A 21,782-nucleotide genomic window follows, 5' to 3' on the forward strand; every position below is an offset into this window, starting at 1 on the left:
TTCATTATAAACGATAGCTGGCGTAAATATAATAACTTTCATGCTGAAATCATTAAGGATGTAGCTACCATGGAGTCTCACTGTCACTATTAAAAAAAACAGATAGGAAGGTTCGTCTCAAAAGCAAAACCTGGACGGGTGTTGCAGACGATCGTTGGGGTCGGGCTTGGTGGGGGATAGAGATATCAACTAAGATCAGATAATCCTTTAGGGCAATTATACTGGGGAAGTACACGGCATGTCTTAACAGTTTACAAATAATGTCCAGTCCTGCCGATCTTCGCGATCGGGTGGTCCTGCCACCTATATATTTTGAGACATTTAATACGATGCGTTTCTATGGTTATCATGTATTATACTCTTTTACATATCCCAACATAAACTTTTTGAAAGAAAGACCCATAAGATGTTAATCAATAGATGAGGCATAGTCAACACACATGAAACAGCACAAAATATCTTTGAGATGACCCCTTGTGCCTGTAGGCAGCACATGCATTTCATGCTAGGTGAGTCGACGGTCCGTCGTCATACCTGGCTGAGCGACCTAATTGTCATCTATAGTCTGATCTATTGTTTTCAGCAGCTATTCGTATTTTTTCTAAGTTTTGCCCGATTTTACGAGTAAACATGCTTTTCTGGATATCCTATTACGCATCCCCCTGAATGTCGAAGTGGGTTATTTCGACATATGCTATTTGCAGTTGTGTCAATTTTAGGGATACAGAGTAACAGCCTAAAACAGTTGTTTTCTTTTTCCGACAGAACTTTAGTTACAGGAGTTGTCTTAATTGATGCCCACTGGTTGAATGCATCTTTCAAGTGTGAATTTATCTTACAAATGATTTTACAGCAGCTTCACATATTTCACCAATCATACTTCATGCTCATAGATAAGGTACACAGAGATATAGCAAACCATTTTTTATTCAAAGGAGGAAAAGATGCATATCTACAAGGTATCTACAGTGAATGGATGATCCTTTGGACACATTGATTTCTCTGAACCGCTTCCATGTACAGGAAACAATGAAGCGAAACGTTTAGTCGCCATGGCAACACATTTAAGAACATGGGATTATATATGATTTTATCTCATTATCATAGAAGTAGCTATTTTGCATGGAATTTTGCTAGAACAATTCTTTCAATATGGCCTTCGGTGAAAACAAAGGGGGAACAATTTAGAATACATGAAATTTCAAAACAATTTTTTTAGTACATTAGTCATGCATAGATGGCTGGATCGTGAAGAAGGAATGGGTGCGAGTTATCACCACGACAAAGTGTGTGGTGGAAAAGGGAGCGAGTTAGGTGTCAATCTGGGAGAGAGGCGTGATGGGTGAAAGGGGGATTTAGCACCTCCTGCGCCTGATTCGGGATGTGGGGATGGTAAAACATGAGGACAAAAAATTCCCCTCCCTCCAACGTACCAACAATACCCAAACTGCTGTGCCCTAAACAGAAAATAGAGAGATAGTTTTGAGCTGGGTTGATGAGGGTATAACTCTGCGAATATTTGGTAGTTGATTCCTAGAGGATCATGATGCTGACAGCAGCTGTGGATGACCTTCGTCCTCCATCCTGAAATAACATTGAAATATAATTGATATGGCTTATATGTATCACACATTATATGATATATTCAAATATATGTCTTGATATAGCCGTAATCGTTGAAATGCCTTGGTGGAAAACTCATTTTCTCTGCAAGTCAAAGCCTATAGTTACAATGCCACTGTCCCATATGTGTGTATTTATGTGTCCAAGGTTTAGAAATTGTTTATAAAACGTACACATTCTCTCTTGTTATATCTTTGTAAACCTCAACCATCGGAAACAGAACACAATTGGTTGAATAACCTGGACTTGCGTATCAAATATTTCAAAACCTATAACACAGTTTCAGTGTGCTTAAGTTAACAATCATTTCCATTTATATACATATCATTACTTCTGGCGGCAAGCATTCATTGATTTAAAAGTACAAGAGAAAATAGTTCAATCCCTATTCATTTGCATTTACAGATAACACGGGCTCCCCTTTATAAAACACATTTTGCGCATGAAATACAACAAATGATCCATTTAAAAATGTTCAATGCCAGCATTAAGAACAGCAGTGAGATGAAATAGGGATTAAGGTGGTGCTCAAGATAATTGTATGTATTTAGCGCCATTGATTATCCATTTTCAAGCCCACCTTTCCATGTTTTATCCCCTTAATGTGAGGGTAACAAGAGACATTTTCTTTTGTCTTTCAGAATAACGTATGCAGAGGATCAAACTACCGACCTTTGGGCTGACGCTCTGTCCACTAGACCTGGACAGCAGTTAGAGTGAGTGAGTGAGTTGAGTTTTACGCCGCACTCAGCAATATTCCAGCTATATGGCGGCGGTCTGTCAATAATCGAGTCTGGACCAGACAATCTAGGGGTCACCAGCATGAGCATCGATCTACGCAATTGGGATACAATGACATGTGTCAACCCAGTCAGCGAGTCTGACCACCCGATCCCGTTGGTCGCCTCTTACGACAAGCATGGTTACTGAAGATCACTTCAAACCCGGATCTTCAGTTAGAGATTACAGTTAGTGTGTGATTACTAGTATATCTCACCCAACATCAGCATTCAGTCACACCAGTGAGATACCTGTGTATTCAACCTAATAATGAACAGCAAGTGTGATGTAAATTAGTTTGCAAATTCGGACTGAACAGATAGCTCAGACGTTTTTCATGTCTCTGTCTCTGTTTTTCGTGCTTACCGTTGCAGTTACCGTGAGAGCCACGTTGGCCACCTGCCCTGACAGCCCAAGTAAAGACCTAGCTGTAACAATGGTGCCAGTTCTTCCGTCTATTCTGAAGACTTGATTGCCGACGGGATCATTAGACTAGACAACAAATAATAATGGTAAATATACGGGTATTTATCTATTCACAAACTAGTCGAGTCACAGAAGGTGACACTGTCTGATGTTGCAGGCTCTTGACCTTGGCAATGTGTGTTGTGACATAGGATCCCCATGAAAATATTAGTCCTTCATGGACGGATAATGATTTACTTCAAACTACACCAGTTTGAGAGATATGAGTGAGTGAGTGAGTTTGGTTTTACGCTGCTTTTAGCAATATTCCAGCAATATCATGGCGGGGGACACCAGAAATGGACGTCACACATTGTACCCATGTGGGGAATCAAACCCGGGTCTTCAGCGTGAGGGGCGAACGCTTTAGCCTCTAGGCTACCCCATCGCCCCTTGAGCGTCATGAATGTATGGAAACGTGTAGGTAATTATTTCAGCCATACATCTTCATCAACGCCAATACCTATCAACCTACCCTCAATGCCCATCAACCTACAATCAATACACATCAACCTACCCTCAATACACAACGTATCTTGAAATGAGAGAGATTGAATGTTTTAGTTTTAGGCAGTCCTTTGCAATATTTCAACAATATCTCAGCGGTGGACACCTGAAATGAGCTTCACGCACCGAACCCATGTGGGGAATCAAACCCAGTATTCGGCAAGACAAGCCAACTCTTTTAACCACTTGGCTACACCACCGTCCCTTACCTACTAGGCATGTCAGTCCACCCTCAATACATAGCAACCTACCCTCACTCAATACATATCAGTCTACCCGCAATACACGTACACCTACCGCCATAGTGTATGTGATCTCTCCGAAGAGTCCAGAGTCGGCATCTGAAGCTGCCACTTGGATGACACGGGAGTTGACTGGCAAACTCTGAAAGGGTCATCATATACAGTGAAGAATCAGACAGTGACCATCAAGATAGGAGAGGTACACATACTGGGATCTGTTTTGTATTGAATTAAACATTTTTTTCACATTAAGTGAAAATGATCTGAATCACTACCCACATGCCTATTCTTAAGCATATTTAGAGTGATTCATTTTCAGCTACACGTGTAGAGGGTTGTACACATTTCTACCATGGGAAACGCGGTTGTGACAAACTAAAGTTGAAAGATGTACCTGAACCCACGATCACCATGATATCAGTGCCCTTTTCGCGAACATCTTTTATCACCACTATTTTACAGGGATCAAAACCTCCAGAATCTTTACAGTCATTTCCTCGCAGAAACAGACTAATACCGAAAGGATCTATCCCCAAGCATTAAGGTACGTTAGAGCATCTTTAGACAGGTACTGATACCAAAATGTTTTTCATGTTTTTCGTGTAAGCCCGATAGGTTGAAAAGCTTTATATTTGGATAGTATTGAGGTCTTGCCTAACTTTCATAGCAAAAATCACGTGTAAGCCCGGGCTTTTTTAATAATGGTAGCTACGCCCCTGTTCACCTTTAAGCTGTTGTTGGAATTGTACAGCATACTCTTCCTTAGACAGACATGTCTATGATTATACAACTGGGTTTATCGTTAATGTATTTGTTAGGCTCAGGTGTCATTTTAAGAATTCTAAGGCTTAAGTGGTGAATTGTCACTCTGAATTGCACCAGACTTGAACGGATGTTCCCAACAATGAAACAGGCTAACAATGTCTAACAATGGAGCCTGCACTCAAGTTGCACAGGCTAACGATGTCTTACTTCTTGAACAGTTGCCGTGTATGTAGTCTGGGTAAACACTGGGAAGTTGTCGTTCAGGTCCTCCACGGTAATCATCGCAGTTGCAGTGGTCTGAAACACCAAGGACATGCGTTGTGCTGCTGGGACATAAACATTATCCAGGGTCTCCATCCACAGAGCGTTCGTAACGTTACGACCTGTCGTAACTCTATAGTTTACCATAGGCTTACGAATGTCGTATGGCTAAGAACTTTCGTGGATGGGGACACAGAACATTATCATGACACTGTCCTCGTGTTTATTATAAGGAACGGTGGGGTGAATCTAGGTCAAAAGCCCCCTGGGACAAAAGTTCCTCGAAAAATGACCAAAAGCCCCTCACTTTACGTATTCATGGGAAAATAACATTAAAGACAAGAAATGATTAATGACATGAATGATTTTTATTGTTTCATGGTCTAATGACCCTAAATTATGTATAAATTACTATGTAATTAGCAAGTAATATTAGTTTGATCAAGTTTTAGTCAAATATTTTTCACAGAAATGTATATACACCTTGCTCATACTTGAGCAAATTGGCTCAATTAAAGTAAAGTTTTGCAATATACATCTATCCCTGTGTAATAGGTATCGAGTGTTTGCTGAAATATACCCATTTCCTCCTAGGGAAAGCCTTGGTTTGGCAGTGAGAAATGTACGTTTGTTTTGCAAAATACCAATTTCCTGTATAGGTTGCAGACTTTTCGAGTAAGAAATCATCACATTGTCTCCATTTCCTTTACATTGATACGATAAAATACTTAAAATACTTTATAAAATATAGAAGAGCAATGAGAAAAGTTCATCATATTTGAGAAAAGTTTTTATAAAATGTTAAATACTTTTTCCAACTTAAAATTCTGTATAAATAATATAAGAGCGGTGAGAAATGTTAATTCTTACATGAATGAGGGGCTTTTGATAGGGGTGCTCAAATTAGCGAGGGACTTTTGATCGAGGGGCTTTTGGTCGGTACTCCATTGGGGTAGCCTAGTGGACTCTTGATCAGAGGGGCGGTGGGGTTTGGTCAAAGCGTTGGCTCGTCACGCCGAAGGGATTAGCCTAGTGGTTAAAGCTTCGCTCTTCAGGCAGAAGACCCGCCGAAGGCACATGGGTACACTCTGTGAAGCCCATTTCTGGTGTCCTTCGCCGTGATATTGCTGTAATATTGCTAAAAGTGGCGTTAAGTAACCCCGGATGGAACACTTAAGCCACCAGACTACTCCAACAATCCCTTGCCATACAGTTGTTGCAGATTTTAGTGTGGTATTAATATGTTCATAGTATGTATCTGTTTACGTGTATTTGTAATCACACTAACCTTTAAGATTTAACACAATACGAGCGATCTGTTATTCACAAAATATTCACACAAACGTTGACATATCAGCTGCGCATTAGTCTTTTTCACATGATTAGGTGTCGTTGATATAAGAAGTATATACTTTCAGTTCGAAACCATGGTCAATTTTATAATGCAAGCTTTTGCACACACACGCATGGAAGCACTCAAGCACGCGAGCACAGACAAGCGGGCAAATGCACAAACATACAGGAATACCAATGTTAAATCAGACTGGTATACACATACACAAACCAATAGGTATACAAGCATTCAAACAGACAGACAGACAGACAAGTACACACAGACAGGCAGTCATTACCTCAGCCGCTCCATCGCTGGCTATCAACAGGACAGTGTTATTGACAGGGTCCTGGAACGATGAAAGATTATGTCATAAGGCTTAATGAATGTTACTTTTAACACGATTTTTCAGCTGTTGTCAAGTTACTTTCATATATTGTCAGAACGGACAATGTCAATATCACTGTAGGTATAATGTCAAACATTTTAAAAAGTAAATTATTAGTTTGAAATCATAAATTAAAATATGTGAATGATGATGATATATTCAACGGAGAAATTATGTTACACCATTCATTGTTACATGATGTTACACCTTTAGTAGGTAATTGTCCCATGAAACAAAAACATTTGAAGATACAAATCCTCCTCGGTCTTAAGAAAGAAATAGAGAAAGAAAATTTATATTTACCCTCTCGCGATCGAACACTGTGTTGATGAGCAAGTAAAAGGTGTAGTAGTTATTCACTACCTGACCTGTGGTCAGGGTTCTAACAAGGCTTGCGCCATTCGAAGCAGTGTCGCCCGCAACGCGCATCGTCAGACCCTGGGGGCCATCGAGGTCCGTGGCCTGAACAGTGCCGATGAAGGTACCTAAAAAACACAATACTCCAGTATTTAAGCAAACAGAGGCGACTGACGGGATCGAGTTGTCAGGCTCGAAGACTTTGTTGATGCATGTCATCGTATCCCAACTGCGTAGATCAATGCTCATGGTATCAGTCACTGGATTGTTAGGTCCAGGCTCGTCATACGGCTGGAAAAATGTGGCATTAAACAACAAACAAATAATATTCAAGAGTATACATTCTTGCTTTTGAAGATTCAGACTCGATTATCCGTCATATAGTAGGAATAATGATGAATGCGGCGATAAACATGCAAACAAACAAACAATCAAACAAACAAACAAACACGTCCCTTTATCGTTCATCTCGGCGTTTCACTCCGGATGCTATAATATTTATTTAAAAAGTTCAAAGTTACACACGAATAACAAATAGTCAGTCCTTTACGTTAATTCTAGGGACTGTCAGTTATACCGCACAATGGGGTGGTGGGGTGGCTCAGTGTTTCAAGCGTTCGCTCCTCACACTGAAGACCCGGGTTCGATTCCTCACATGGGTACAATGTGTGAAGCCCATATATGGTGTCCCCACTGTGATATTGCTGGAATATTAACAAAAGCGGCGTAAAACTAAACTCACTCACTCACTCATGTTACAGTCACCTACCGTTAATGTTGTTTTCCCTGACCGTGAAGGATATGTCCTGTTGAGAGAAGGTCGGTGCCACGTTGTTCGCAACTGCAACATATTCATCCCATTGTAATATATCAACTGAAAAGACGCTCAGTAACTCAACCCTATCCATGGAATCCGAGACGGAACACTGTCGCGTTGTCACCCGTATGATGAAAATGCGACAAAGTGACAATGTCCCTCCTACTATTCCATACTTATATGATGCTGTGTTCAACAAGTTAAGTGAATTCATCAATTTGTTAATACAGTTCTCTGGTGAAGAGTGTGTCAACAATATCGACATTTGAAATGACTTCTGTTGACGGTGCCAACAAAACAGTACAACTGACAAGCTTTGACCAATCGGAATTGTTTATTGTCACTCCGAATGGTGTTAATTTAATCTTGAATATCAAGTGATGATTAACGTTAAGGTTGAAATGGATACCTTACAAAAATCATAATAATATAATAATTATAACAGCAAAGAAAAGCTGCTTTGCAAGTGGTATACCATCTCAACACACATGCACACAAGCACGCAAGCACGCACACGCACGCACGCTCACACACATTATATTCCTGTTAAAATGACACGAACATGTAATACATCTTTAATAAAACGAATACATTTTAGCATGGATAGTTATTATTCATATTGATAAAAGCTTTAAATGACATTCTGACAACGACAACGACACGGTGGTGATGATGATGATGTTGTTGATGATGATGGTGATGATGATAATTACCTGTTACTGGACTTGACTGTATCACTATCCTCACCAGGACCGACGCATTCAGTGAGAGTGGTACACCTTTGTCCTGAAACATTACTTATACCTACAGGTTTCCTTGTTTGGCTTACAGGTAAATAGTTTTATTTGCAATTTTGCTATCATAAATGCTGATTTGTAAACAATACGCTATTGATTTCTGAATTGCTCACCTCAACATCACTGATTAAACAACTGATTATAAAATGATACTCTCAACTTTTATAGTTGTATTCCAGATTGTTTTACGAACTTCCGTAGTCAATGAAACAGGATGCCAGCATGAATGTTGTCCAAACTGATTTGTTGTTGATTTAAAATTTCTTTGAGTAAAGCAGAACCAAGGTTACGACAAAAACAATTTTAAAACTAAAAATGTTTTGAATCAATCACGTCGATTCACTTCAGGGCAAACACGGTAAAATGGTTCAATAAACATGGATATGACAGTACATACCCTTGCCTCCACCCTCAGAGTGACCATCTGACCATCGGCGAGAGAGCTCAGTGAATTCACGACAGAGATGACCCCTGTGTTCTGATCGACACTGAAGTAGCCAGGTACTGTCGATGACTGAAACATTAAACATGCGTTCACCAACTATTTTATATTTCGATAATGAGATTGCATTATATACCCTACACGACTTTTCAAGACATAGGAACCAGCAATGTCCATCTAAACACCATCTGGTCTGTTATCATTTGAATTCAAGAACAACGATAATAATAATTGAATATGTTTTCAGTTTGTTCGCGTAGGCACAAACAGACACAGACCAAAGACAACGGTGAATTTAGATATAACGTTATATATATTCTATTCTCTATATCTTTCTATAGAAATAACTTTCCATTTAATTGCGACCCTATTAAAGTAGCAAGTATATTTCATTTACACAACCATCCGGTAAACACTTATTTTTATAGGACTCGATTTCTCGGGTCGCCCCCACCCACTTCTGTAATGACCAAGCCTCCCTGCGTGACTCACCTGGACAGAGTACTGGACAGTGCCGTTGTTTTGCTGGTCAGGGTCAGTGGCGGACACGGTCAGCACGGGCGTCCCGACATCCACAGACTGAAACAGGCACAGATTTGAGTGGCTGAGTTGAGTGGCTGAGTTAAGTTCAGTTAAACTATGGCATATTATCAGTTGTATCTTCAGTTAGATCATGGCATGTGAATGAATAAGTGAGTGAGTGAGTGAGTTTGGTTTTACGCCGCACTCAGCAATATTCCAGCTATATGGCGGCGGTCTGGAATTAATCGAGTTTGGACCAGACAATCCAGTGATCAACAGCATGAGCATCGATCTACGCAGTTGGGAACCAATGACATGTGTCAACCAAGTCAGCGAGCCTGACCACCCGATCCCGTTAGTCGCCTCTTACGACAAGCATGGGTAACTGGAGGATCATCCTAACCCGGATCTTCGCGGGTCTCATGACATGATATCTTGATGTGGGAGGAAATCTCTTAGATTACTCCTGTTTTGGTGAAAACCCAGAGCACATGTATAGATGGTGTTGATAAACTGATAAACATAACATGAATTCAAACCCACATAGGCGCGCCTAAGGGATGCCACTTGTGCCTCTCCATTTCGAAAGAATTAACACAATGACAAATCATGATAAAGTGATAATTCAAAACGATTAACTTATGATTATTAACTTAATTTAATTTCTTCTGTAAGCTCGATAACTCTACATTATAATATCATTAATTTTGATGATTTAAATAACAAAATGCTGAATATGTTATATATACTAAACTGGATCATTTTATTTCGAAATGCCCAAAAAAATTACATACTTTTACTGAAAGATAATTATACTCCAGAAAGGTAAGCATAAAATTACTAATCATTATCCTTTTGTGGAATGGGTTCAGAACCTGTGCTGCGTACGTTCAGCCACCTAGAACCCAGTACACATAAAGAATAATAGTAGCATAAATATGTAAGTCGTTTTAGATTCTACATTTACATAATTCATGTCCCTGAATCTCCGATACACATTCCTGGGTTTTTACAACCATCCATCAGAAAAACTGTACCTTTGAATTATAGTTAAGGATTACACAAACATCTAGTCTCGAAATGAACATATTTACAGCAAAACAATTCCCAAATTATCTTCATAAATATAATACAATTTGGGAGGGAGATTTACTTCATTTTCGGATTCTGTAACTGTGGTGATCTTAATTACAACTGGTTCACCTGACACTTACTTTGGAGACGGTAGAAGAGTATGACGACGATGTGAAGGTGGGAGGGTTGTCGTTGACGTCCTCGATGACGATTGTAACCGTTGACGTAACCTTAAAAAAGCAAGCATATATTTCAATAAATGGCGGATGAAGATAACACTTTGGTAGTGATGAGCAGTACTGGAACCATTGCAATTGTATAAAGATCGCAACGTATAGGTTAAGTCCTTCGATTTAAGTGATAAATGTAATAAATTTACAACATGTAAAGACCTTTTTAATTTTAATTATTTTAAACAATGATGTGGGCCTAACAAGTCATTGCAAACTGTGCAGGGGCCGAGGGGGTAGCCTAGTGGTTAAAGCGTTCGCTCGATTCCGCCCGATTCCCCACATGAGTACAATGTGTGAAGCCCATTTCTGGTGTCCCACGCCGTGATATTGCTGGATTAGTGCTAAAAGCGGCGTAAAATTAAACACACTCACTCACCCAAACTGTGTCAAAATGTAACATCAACGCTAGGGAACCCATACCAGACGTTGCTCTCTGGCGTTTTTAAGCATCACAACCTCGTGTATTTACAGCTACAACGACTCCAATGGTTATTCCTAGTTAAGTTTGATCGTTACCTCTATGTCCTTGAAACCCTCCATCTGATTGGTTAGAACATATCAGATTCAGATTCAGATTCAGATTAATTTTTATTCAGTATTTCGGGCCTAAAGGCCTATAGTACAAATACACTTGCTACAATTATATGCACGTGGTGGTTGTGGTGCCATTTCTCGCATTGAAGACATGTTTTAAATAAATTGCAATAGATTTGATAATATCAATATTTTTAGACTGGACAATATTTGTTCATCTCTTACAGGTGTTGATACAAACGATAAATACTTACTTCTTAAATCTAAATACTTGGTACACACAAATAATACATGAAATTCACTTTCCATATTACCTGTATTACAATTTTTACAGATGGATTCATTTACATCACTGAAAGCTCTATTGGGTTTGCGTAAATAGTGAATTCTAAAATCATGAAAGCCAATTCTACATTTACACAACGCCCGTATTAACGATTTGTCTTGTAGGTTCATAATATAAAACTCCGGTTCTAACAAAGATTTATGAGAAGAATAGTGTTCTAAGAGACTTGATTTTTTTAGACATAGACCATTCTTGGAAGAAAATGTCCTGAAGACGTTGCTTAAAAACATATACAAAATTACACTCATTTCCAACCATTTGTTAGAACATATCGTTCTCATGTGTGACCCTATCAATGTGACACAACATAGCACACAGACCTGGGGTTAAAAGGGTACTTACTAAGTTTTGGCCGTCAGAGGCAACGATCCTGAACACCTTAGTCTGGTCCTGCAATAAGAACACCAATCAATGACCTCACCAATCAGTGGAATAAGCAACTTAAGCACTGGTCAATATTTTCAAATACCGATGGAAAAATCAGATCTGGGGCTCCTTTCACGAAGCAAACTTTACTAAAGTTAACCTTAGCTCCCGTTCTTTAACATTGCAAGTTTACCTTAGTGACTTACGATCACCTTAGTGCTTTGCGAAAGGAGGCTGTAATACTGACGAATATGAACAGATACAAATCATAAACTAAACTCAAAACATTCTATTAAGAAAAATACATTTAACGGTAAATAAAATTAAAACACTTACAAGTTCTCGGTTGAGGAATGTATTGAGGGTTATCCTGGCCAGTATAATTGTTCCGTTGCCGGCCGAACCCCCAATTTGGACGGTATCGAATGACTCTCGGTCAGGTAAAGACAAGGTCAACCTGTTTGGACCATCCGAGTCCGAGGCCCCGACGACAAACAGAACGCTCCCTGACAAACAGATCACACGGGGTAAATACACATATATTATTCCGCAATTTCACCAAAATAGCCGGAGTAAAAAATGTAACACTTCTCATTTCACTTCAGTATAGTAATGTAATAGTAACTCTATTTCGATCTACCTAAGCTGATATTTGAGACAACAGAATGTGTATAAAATACAATCTAAAACAAATGTTGCTGAGCAGTATTGCTTGGGTAAATGCTATATTTTGTTCTCAATTTACTTGGTTCCGTTAGCAATGTTCAAAACAATTAAGTTTGAATAAATATTTCCAGATTTGCACGAGACAGTGACTGCGAAAGTTTTAAAGTGCTTTTAGCCAATTTATGTTTCTGCCACAACACAAAGACGTACACACAACGTTCCAGTAAAGGGGGAACGCTTTAACCATGTTGATGCTGCGCATTTATGGTATTTCCAGTATGACCGTGTTCGTATTTTCAGTAATCCCCCATCCCCACCCCTTATTATTTCACCGCCTCCGTGGTGTAGTGGTTAGAGCGTCCGCCCGGAGAGCGGAAGGTCGCGGGTTCGATCGCCGACCGCGTCATACCAAAAGACGTTAAAATATGGTTACTTGTTGGTCCCTGTCTGGCGCTCGGCATTAATGGGTACAACAAGGACTGGTCGGCTCGGAGTCAGTATAATGTGTCTGAGTGGGGTAATTATGCTTCACTGCGGCATGGTATCTCAGTGGGCTAGCACTATAAAACCAGCTTAAGTCTGGGCTAGTACAAGCAGCCGCACATACACATACACACGCATGCACGTCGTCATATGAGCGAAATATTCTCAAGCACGACGTTAAACCCAATTTCACCTCACCTCACCTATTATTGCACAGGCTGTAGGAGTAGTCTTATGGTTAAAACAGTCGTTCGTAGAGTCCGATTCTGATGTCCATCTGATATTTTGGAACCATGGCTAAAAGCAGCTATAACTCAAAAGCCGCTATAATAAGCATTATGAAATGCATAACTTACCTGTCTGGGTATTTTCTGGGATATTGATGGTTGAGGGAACTCCTCGAAACATTGGACTCTGATTTTCATCATCTGTAATAATATTTTAATGACTCCGGTGGCTTTCTAGAGTGCAACAGAAACAGCGACTTTCAATTAAAATTTAACGTTTTATGCTTAATACGACTTTGGTAGACATGTGGTTGTTTAGGTTTACCGATGTCCAAGGCAATTCCTCATATTGAAGTCTACCATATGATCCAATGTTGTATTTTTCAGATGAACAATTTCCTTTGTTTCATATAATTATGGGGAAGTGTTTATCGCTTTTAATTACAGGTACTATAGAAACAATACAAGAGGAACTTGTACACGATGTGTTTTATAAATATGTGTCAACATACACACCACCAACTACTCTGATCGTCACATTGGCTGTTGACGTTAGGGGTGGGGTTCCATCGTCCTGCAGATAATAACACAACATATTATACATGAATGTTTCCAGGATTATATACACTGTAATAAAATATATATTTCTGAAATATTACTAGTTGACGCCAACTATTCTGTTAGCTAGTGATTCATTGTTTGGCGTTGATTTCATTTCGGAGTACTCTCTAAATTTGACGAAAGATGACCAAAGCGTTTCTGGCATTTTACCTTCATCGAACAATTACGGATATAGTTGGTTTGACATTTAACTGTATTAACCTTTAAGTATCATCCATAAAATCTTTGACATGAAATAGGTTAGCCTTCAATGACTAAAGAAATATAATCCTTGATATTAATTGTCAGCGTTTACTGATTAAAGAAATATATGAAATATAATATAATACATATATCAAATATGTTTGCTTTCGTTGATTGAAGTAATACAATTCTTTACATCAAACAGGTCAGCCATCGTCACTGAAAGTTACAGAATCTTTGACAGCCTTCATTGATTAAAGCAAATAGAATCTTTAACATTAACTATGTCAGCCTTTTATAGCTAAAGAGAAATAATCCTTGATATCAAATGTTAGAGATCATTGAGTAAAGTAATAGAACCATAACATAAATATGCTATCACCCGTCGATTAAGTAAAAACCCGTCGCAAATTCAACGAGTTCTGATAAATCACAAGATGCGAAGGGAAACCGTCTGTAAATTATATGTATATGCAAATTATAGCGTATATGTACTACGCACCGTTGCTATGACTGTGAAATTCACAGTCCTTCCAGCCAGGTTAGCGACTGATGCCACTTGGATGATTCGACCACTGGAGCGCTCTACTTGGAAGGCCCCTGACGAGTCTTGGGCTGTATTCGCCTAATGGAAACCACATTACTTGTGACATTCTTGTAAAATAATAGCAGGAAAAAATAGAGAAAGTTGAAAAAAGTAAACACGGATATTCAGTCAATTCATGTTTGTAAAGTTCCTTGCTTTAATCACGAGAGTATTAAAAAATCTAGGGAAGGGTAACAATATATGGATGCACAACTTCTTTATTACAGCGAGGGCGACGTTTCGTAGTTGGTTCTAACACCTCTATCAAACAAGTGATTGCCACGTCTCCATGATGACGAGGATTAACCGCTTTGAGAAGTTAATAATAATTTAATCAATTTACTGAGTTTAGGAACCTTACTATTACGTTTATAAGACTAAATGAATTCTTATGTACATCGTTTTAATTTAAATCACAATAGTATGTATTTTGTCCAGCTCAAATGTAAGTATTTCAATATTTATATTTAATATATTGTATTCATATACCTACATTCGTTACGTTTTCATTTTTTCCACCAAATAAAATCAGTGGCTAAGAAGGCATATAAACAGTTATCAGTTTCCAGGTATAAAGTATGCTTTACTTGGAGAGTCCAAGCAAGTGGATGGAAGTATAAACTATGCTTTACTTGTTTCCTGTAGGTCACTAGTCCATTGTTGCCAGTGTCAACATCCGTTGCCGTGGTCTGAAGGATCATACTGCCAACTTGATAACTCTGCACAGAACACAAATCCGTATATAGTGGACTCCTGTTAATCTGAACGGTAACATATCCATGCGTCCCGAATAATTCAAGTTTAGATTATAGAAAGTTGTAAAGTCCCTTACGGATCGAATATTAATATTCTGTTTCCCCTTATGTTCAGCTCCAGACATTTTCTGTTGTAATTTCTGGAACGATCCTTTTGCTGTGTGATGGTGTTTAATACAAAACTCGTTAAATGTCGAGTCTCGAAAAACAGGACTAAATTGAGCGAAAGCTGACACCTGTAGTTTATTTCTGAGTATATTTCTATTCCGCTTACGATTGCATCGAGTGACGTAAACTATAAAATAGATGTGCATACTATTGAAAACTCCCATCTTTAGCAAACATATTTTGTCAATATATAGATACATAGGATAGCAAATGTTAAAACATATTCATCAGATGACATCGCAATCAGTTATGTCACATTACAATGAAGATGTCAAACGGTATACAGAAAGAGACCAAACTTACAGCAGGAATATTGGAACTGTACAGTCGCTGGCTGAATACTGGGGCGTTGTCGTTGACGTCTTGCACCTGAACTGTCACGGTAGCAGTGGCCTAGAAAATGTCCAACAAGAGGAGTGAACTCACGATTGAATCTTGACAGATAGAACCTTTGTAAGTTTTAAGGAGGAATATTCAGAGACGAGGTTCTTAAATGTTTTCCATGAACACATATATTGCGTTTACATTGAAGATCATAATCAGGAACCGAATCCATGATCAGCGGATCCTGCCACAGCTAAGGGCCGCACACGCCACGGCATAGGGCCAGCCTATGAACACATACGCATTTGTCGCAAACACCTGGTGTCATCCTTGACTTCAATCAAATACTTTCCACAGTTGTTTGCCCCTTTACACCAAAAGGAATTTGGTTCTGAGCATAGTCATGGCTGGGTATTCTTTGACCTGTCGTTATATATTTCTGTAGGTTCCCTCTCAATACATACTACCACTATCATACTATTAATTCTACACTTGGACCCACTTGTCTATCCCTTATTTGCCAAATAATTTGTTAATCCTTAAGACTTACTGCACTTTTACTCACGTTCAGTCAAGTGAAATGCTTACTGTAGCTAACCTATTTATTTGAACAAGTCTTACCTGTAAACGCCCATCACTTGCAACAACTAGCAAGAGGTACTGTGGTGTCTGGAACATATATTTACCAAAAAACGTTACAGCAAGGAGAATTTTTTGCAAATTATTTAATTAATAAAACATAACGTTCAGCAAATACAGGCTTCTAACATTGAACTGAATGCGTGTTTATTATCCATACATTCAGTTTTGTTTACCATTACTAGTTTAATTATGAAGAATGATGATAATTTTTAAGGATATACAACTTCTTTAATTCGTTTGAAAGGCGACGTCTGGACATATATTCTAATGTCGTTGTCAAGCAAGTGATCATAACAACATTAGAATCTATGTCGAAACGTCGCCTATCACAGAATAAAACAAATTGTATATTCATAAAAATTGTCATTATTCTTCATCACCTCAACTGCTAAAATGCCCATCAAAGAAGTAGTTTAATTATGTAGAGATGTTTATTCACTTTAATTGCTGCACTAAAGGGTAACAACGCCTACTCACAACTTCTCTGTCCAGAGTTACGGCTGTTACTATGGGAATGCTACTTCCAGTATTGGTATTAGTGGGTTGTTGAAGGGCGAAGTTTGAATTGGCGTCTTCTAGCATACTGAATGAAATGCCTTGACCACCATTGGGATGACGAGCTGTTAAACTGGTTATGATTGTGTCTGAAAGGGAAGCAAATAAACTGATGTTCAAAGATTCGGATCTATTGTGAACTCGTTTTAGAGGGACACGTTGGTGTTCGTTACCTGGACACAGTGGTTGAATGGCTTTTCGGGCTCAAACAAGTTATTGGGTAGAACTACACACATAGAAAACGTATGGCAACACCTATGATCTTTAACCCTCATGTGAAATCCGGGGTAGAATATGCAGCAACCCATGTGCTTGCCATGATCTTTTAAACCCTCATATGTATTGACGATGTCATCGGTTCCCAATTATGTTTGCTTTGATATGATTGTCTGGTTATTATTTACAGACCGCCGAGCCCTGCGGCGTAAAACTGCGCACCACTCCCATACATTTACTAAACGCATCTTCCATTGTACGATTATCATGAGCATGTGTGTCTATGAATCACTGGCAGATAGTGACGAGAATATATCTTTGTGATATGATTAGCGAATCCTGTGGCATCCGTCATAAACACACGTACAGTTAAGTCAATTGTTCACCTTAAAAGCGCGGGGTGATATGGTACAAGTCTACATAGGGAAGTACATCGAACATAAAATTTGTCACTGGTGCAACATATTTGGAAACGATATTTAGAGCGATGATAAGCCCGAATCATTCATTTATCATATTACTCTTCGGTCCAGGAGGACAATAACTGTAATTGAAAGGTGGCTTCCGCCATATTAGGTGACATGCGCCAAGTCAGATACCTGCAACAGTCGGCAGCAATTGCAGGACTGTTTGTTTGTTCGCAATCAAGCAAGTCAGCAAGCCCGAATAACCGATTCCTTTAGTCACTCTCGCGACAATCAAGGGTTGCTGATGATCAGTTCTTCACGGGGGCAGGGCGAAATGATAATGACCAGTCCTCACACTGGCTTTTTCACCGTCAGGGAGACCAGACAAAAGCATCATATTGGGACACGTGTAACAACATCAGCCAGGGGAGACCTGGTTGGTCAATCAAAGATACTCTGCTTGTGTTACATTTATCTACTCATAACGTGTGGACAATGCTTACTGGCAGGCTGATTTTCTACCACGGTGACGAAGACTTGGGATCTGTCAAACACTGGCCCTGTGTTACTTCCGTCATCTGGAACAAATGAACGTAAACGACCTGAATAAAGCAGCTGAAAGCAGAATCTATAATCTATAATAATAATAACATGAATCTTTAAGTATAACATTCTTAGTGTTAAAGCTGATGTAAATGAACGGTTTAGGTTTTCGTTGCAGCTATTCACTGACACATATCATGGATGGGTTCACGGCTTCAAATACACTTAAGACATTTATATATGGCATAAATTCAGGTAAACACGTATTTAGGTAAACACGTGTCATTTATCGACAGATCATTTTCCATTAAACTATATTCTAAAAAGTTATAATTCGGCGATCAAACTGACTTCATCACTAATTATGTTTAGAGGGTGCAGTTAGGCTGGAATGTTGGATCGTGATCTTAATGTTGACGTGTATCATATGTTCCAATGTTATATTTTCAGGTGAACAATATTCCTGTGTTTCATAGAATTATGGAGACGTTTTTGTCGTTTTCAATTACAGATACCATAGAAACAATACAAGAGGAACTTGTAAACGATGTGTTTTATACATAAGTGTTAACATACCGACTACTCTGATCGTCACATTGGCTGTTGACGTTAGGGATGGGGTTCCATTGTCCTGCAGATAATAACACAACATATTATACATGAATGTTTCCAGAGTTAAACATTGTAGGAAATATTAATAGTTGACGATGTTAGTTTGTGGTGGATTGTTTAGCGTTGATTTCATTCAGCAATACTCCCTAAATTTGACAAAAGATAAACAAACAGTTACATGTATTTTGCTTTCATTGAACAATTACAGATATAGTTGGTTTGATATTTTATATTACATTAACCTTGAAGTATCAGCCGTCAAATCTTTGACATCAAATAGGTCAGCACTCACTCATAAAAGAGAATATAATCGTTGATATTAATTGTCAGCGTTCATTGATTAACATTGAAGTAATACAATCCTTTACATGAAACAAGGGACCAATCTTCACTGAAAGTCACAGAATCTTTGGCAGCCTTCATTGATTAAAACAAATAGAATCTTTAACATCAAATGTGTCAGCCTTCAATGATTGAAGAGAAATAATCCTTGATATCAATTGTTAGAGTTCATTGAGTCAAGTAATAGAACCCTTAAACATGAATATGCTATCTGCAATAGATTGAGTAAAACAAAAACGCCACATATTCAACGAGTTGTAATAAATCACAAGATGCGAAGGGGAACCATCTATATATTATGATGAAGGGGCGTGTTCTGTCTCAGCGTATATGTACTACGCACCGTTGCTATGACTGTGAAATTCACAGTCCTTCCAGCCAGGTTAGCGAGTGAGGCCACTTGGATGATTCGACCACTGGAGCTCTCTACTTGGAAGACCCCTGACAAGTCTTAGGGCTGTATTCGCCTAATAGAAAACACATTACAAGTGAAATTCTTGTAAAATAATATCGAAAAAAATAGAGAAAGTTGAAGAGTTGATACGGATATTCAGTCAATTCATGTTTGTAAATATATTTGCTTTAATCAAAAAATATTTAATAATCTAGGAAGAATAACAACATATGACTGCACAACGTCTTTGCTACAGAGAGAGCGACGTTTCGTAGTTGGTTCTAGCACCTTTATCAAGGAAGTGATTGCCACGTCTCCATGATGACGAGAAATAACCTCTTTGAGAAGTTAAGATTATTAATCTAGTCGATTTACTAAATTCAGAAACCTTACTGATATCTAGATGCATGCGATGAATGATATATGTAAGTTTATATTAAGACTAAATGAATTCCCGCTTCCTATTTGCATATTTAAAGCACAATAGTATAGGGATGGAATAGTAGTGGATGGAAGTATAAACTATGCTTTACTTGTTTCCTGTAGGCCACTAGTCCATTGTTGCCAGTGTCAACATCCGTTGCCGTGGTCTGAAGGATCATACTGCCAACTTGATAACTCTGCATAGAACACAAATCTATATATAGTGGACTCCTGGTAATCTGGACAGTAACATGTGCATGCGTCCCGAATAATTCAAGTTTAGATTATAGAAAGTTGATGCTTATTAAAGTCCCTTACGTATCGAATATTAATATTCTGTTTTCACTTATGTTCAGCTCCAGACATTTTCTGCGGTAATTTCTGGAACAATCCTTTTGTTGTGTGGTGGTGCTTAATACAATACTTGTTAAATGTCGAGTCTCGAAAAACAGGACTAAATTGAGCGAGAGCTAACGGTAGACACCTGCAGCTGAATATATTTCTATTCCGCTGATGATTGCATTGAGTGATGTAAACTATATCAAAGATGTGCATATGTGTATTGAACACTAACATCTTTAGAAACACATATTTTGTAAATATACAGACACAGAGGCTAGCAAATTAAAACATATTCATCAGATGACATCGCAGTCAGTTAGTTGACATTACAATGAATATATCAAACAGTCTACAGGGAGAGACCAAACTTACAGCTGGAATACTGGAACTGTACAGTCGCTGGCTGAATACTGGGGCGTTGTCGTTGACGTCTTGCACCTGAACTGTCACTGTAGCAGTGGCCTAGAAAATGTCCAACAAGAGGAGTGAACTCACGATTGAATCTTGACAGATAGAACCTTTGTAAGTTTTAAGGAGGAATATTCAGAGACGAGGACCTTAGATGTTTTCCATGAACACATATATTGTTTTACATTGAGGATCATAATCAGGAACCGAATCCATGATCAGCGGATCCTGTTGCAGCTAAGGGCCTAACACGAGACGACACTGGGCCACGACATAGGGCCAACCTATGAACACATACGCCTTTTTCTAGAACAAATGGTGTCACCTTGACTTCAATCAAATACTTTCCAGAGTTGTTTGCCCCTTTACACCAAGAGGAATTTGGTTCTGAAGATGATCAAGGCTGGGTGTTCTTTTGACCTGTCGTTTCATATTTCCTTAGGTTCCCTCTAAATTCATACTACAACCACTATTATACTATAACTTCTACATTTGACCCCACTTGTCTATCCCTTATTGCCAAATAATTTGTTAACCCTTCAAACTTACTGCACTTTTACTCACGTTCAGTCAAGTGAAATGTTCGCTGTAGCTAACCTATACAATTCTTACCTGTAGACGTCCATCACTGGCAACAACTAGCAAGAGGTACTGTGGTGTCTGAAACATATATTTACCAAACAAAAGTTTACAGCAAGGAGAATTTTTTAATACTATTTAATTAATAAAACATAATTCAAACGTATTCAGCAAATACATTCCACTATTGCAGAATTGAAGAATGCGGGTTTATCACCCATATATTCAGGTTTTGTTTACTATAATTCCAGCGCTAAAGGGTTTGGTTTGGTTTGCAGCACTCAGCAATATCAGCTATATGACGGCGGTCTGTAAATAATCGAATCTGAACCAGACAATTCCGTGATCAACAGCATGAGCATCGATATACGCCATTGGGATACGATGACATGTGTCAACCAAGTCAGCAAGCCTGACACCCGATCCCGTCGCCTCTTACGACAAGCATGGGTTG

The 21,782-nt window shown here is 38.7% G+C and overlaps 1 protein-coding gene across 1 annotated transcript; it reads right to left on the reverse strand.

Annotated features, from left to right (window-relative positions):
• Nucleotides 1-909: 909 nt before the first annotated feature.
• On the reverse strand, nucleotides 910-19,563 carry LOC124283438 (protein dachsous-like). The gene is made up of 23 exons (XM_046719495.1): nucleotides 19,526-19,563; nucleotides 18,805-18,859; nucleotides 18,189-18,263; nucleotides 16,985-17,151; nucleotides 16,487-16,534; nucleotides 15,845-15,934; nucleotides 15,251-15,337; nucleotides 14,535-14,657; nucleotides 13,745-13,802; nucleotides 13,358-13,429; nucleotides 12,189-12,358; nucleotides 11,829-11,876; nucleotides 10,514-10,603; nucleotides 9,270-9,356; nucleotides 8,733-8,849; nucleotides 8,252-8,324; nucleotides 7,491-7,562; nucleotides 6,668-6,849; nucleotides 6,275-6,325; nucleotides 4,590-4,679; nucleotides 3,673-3,759; nucleotides 2,770-2,895; nucleotides 910-1,584 (listed from the first exon to the last, which is right to left on the reverse strand). Exons 4-23 carry the CDS (start codon nucleotides 17,087-17,089, stop codon nucleotides 1,534-1,536), a joined length of 1,827 nt encoding a protein of 608 aa, XP_046575451.1. The 5' UTR covers nucleotides 17,090-17,151; nucleotides 18,189-18,263; nucleotides 18,805-18,859; nucleotides 19,526-19,563; the 3' UTR covers nucleotides 910-1,533.
• Nucleotides 19,564-21,782: the final 2,219 nt, after the last annotated feature.

Source organism: Haliotis rubra, unplaced genomic scaffold, assembly GCF_003918875.1.
Source record: "Haliotis rubra isolate DU_JTF1 unplaced genomic scaffold, ASM391887v1 Scf315, whole genome shotgun sequence".
Classification (NCBI taxonomy): Eukaryota; Metazoa; Mollusca; class Gastropoda; order Lepetellida; family Haliotidae; genus Haliotis; species Haliotis rubra.

Coding starts and splice junctions, on each gene's coding strand:
- LOC124283438 (XM_046719495.1), bottom strand. CDS start 17,089: ATGCTAGAAGACGCCAATTCAAACTTCGCCCTTCAACAACCCACTAAT. Junction 8,325..8,732: donor CTCTGAGGGTGGAGGCAAGG/GTATGTACTGTC, acceptor GTAATGTTTCAG/GACAAAGGTGTACCACTCTC. Junction 1,585..2,769: donor CTCTCACGGTAACTGCAACG/GTAAGCACGAAA, acceptor ATGTTATTTCAG/GATGGAGGACGAAGGTCATC.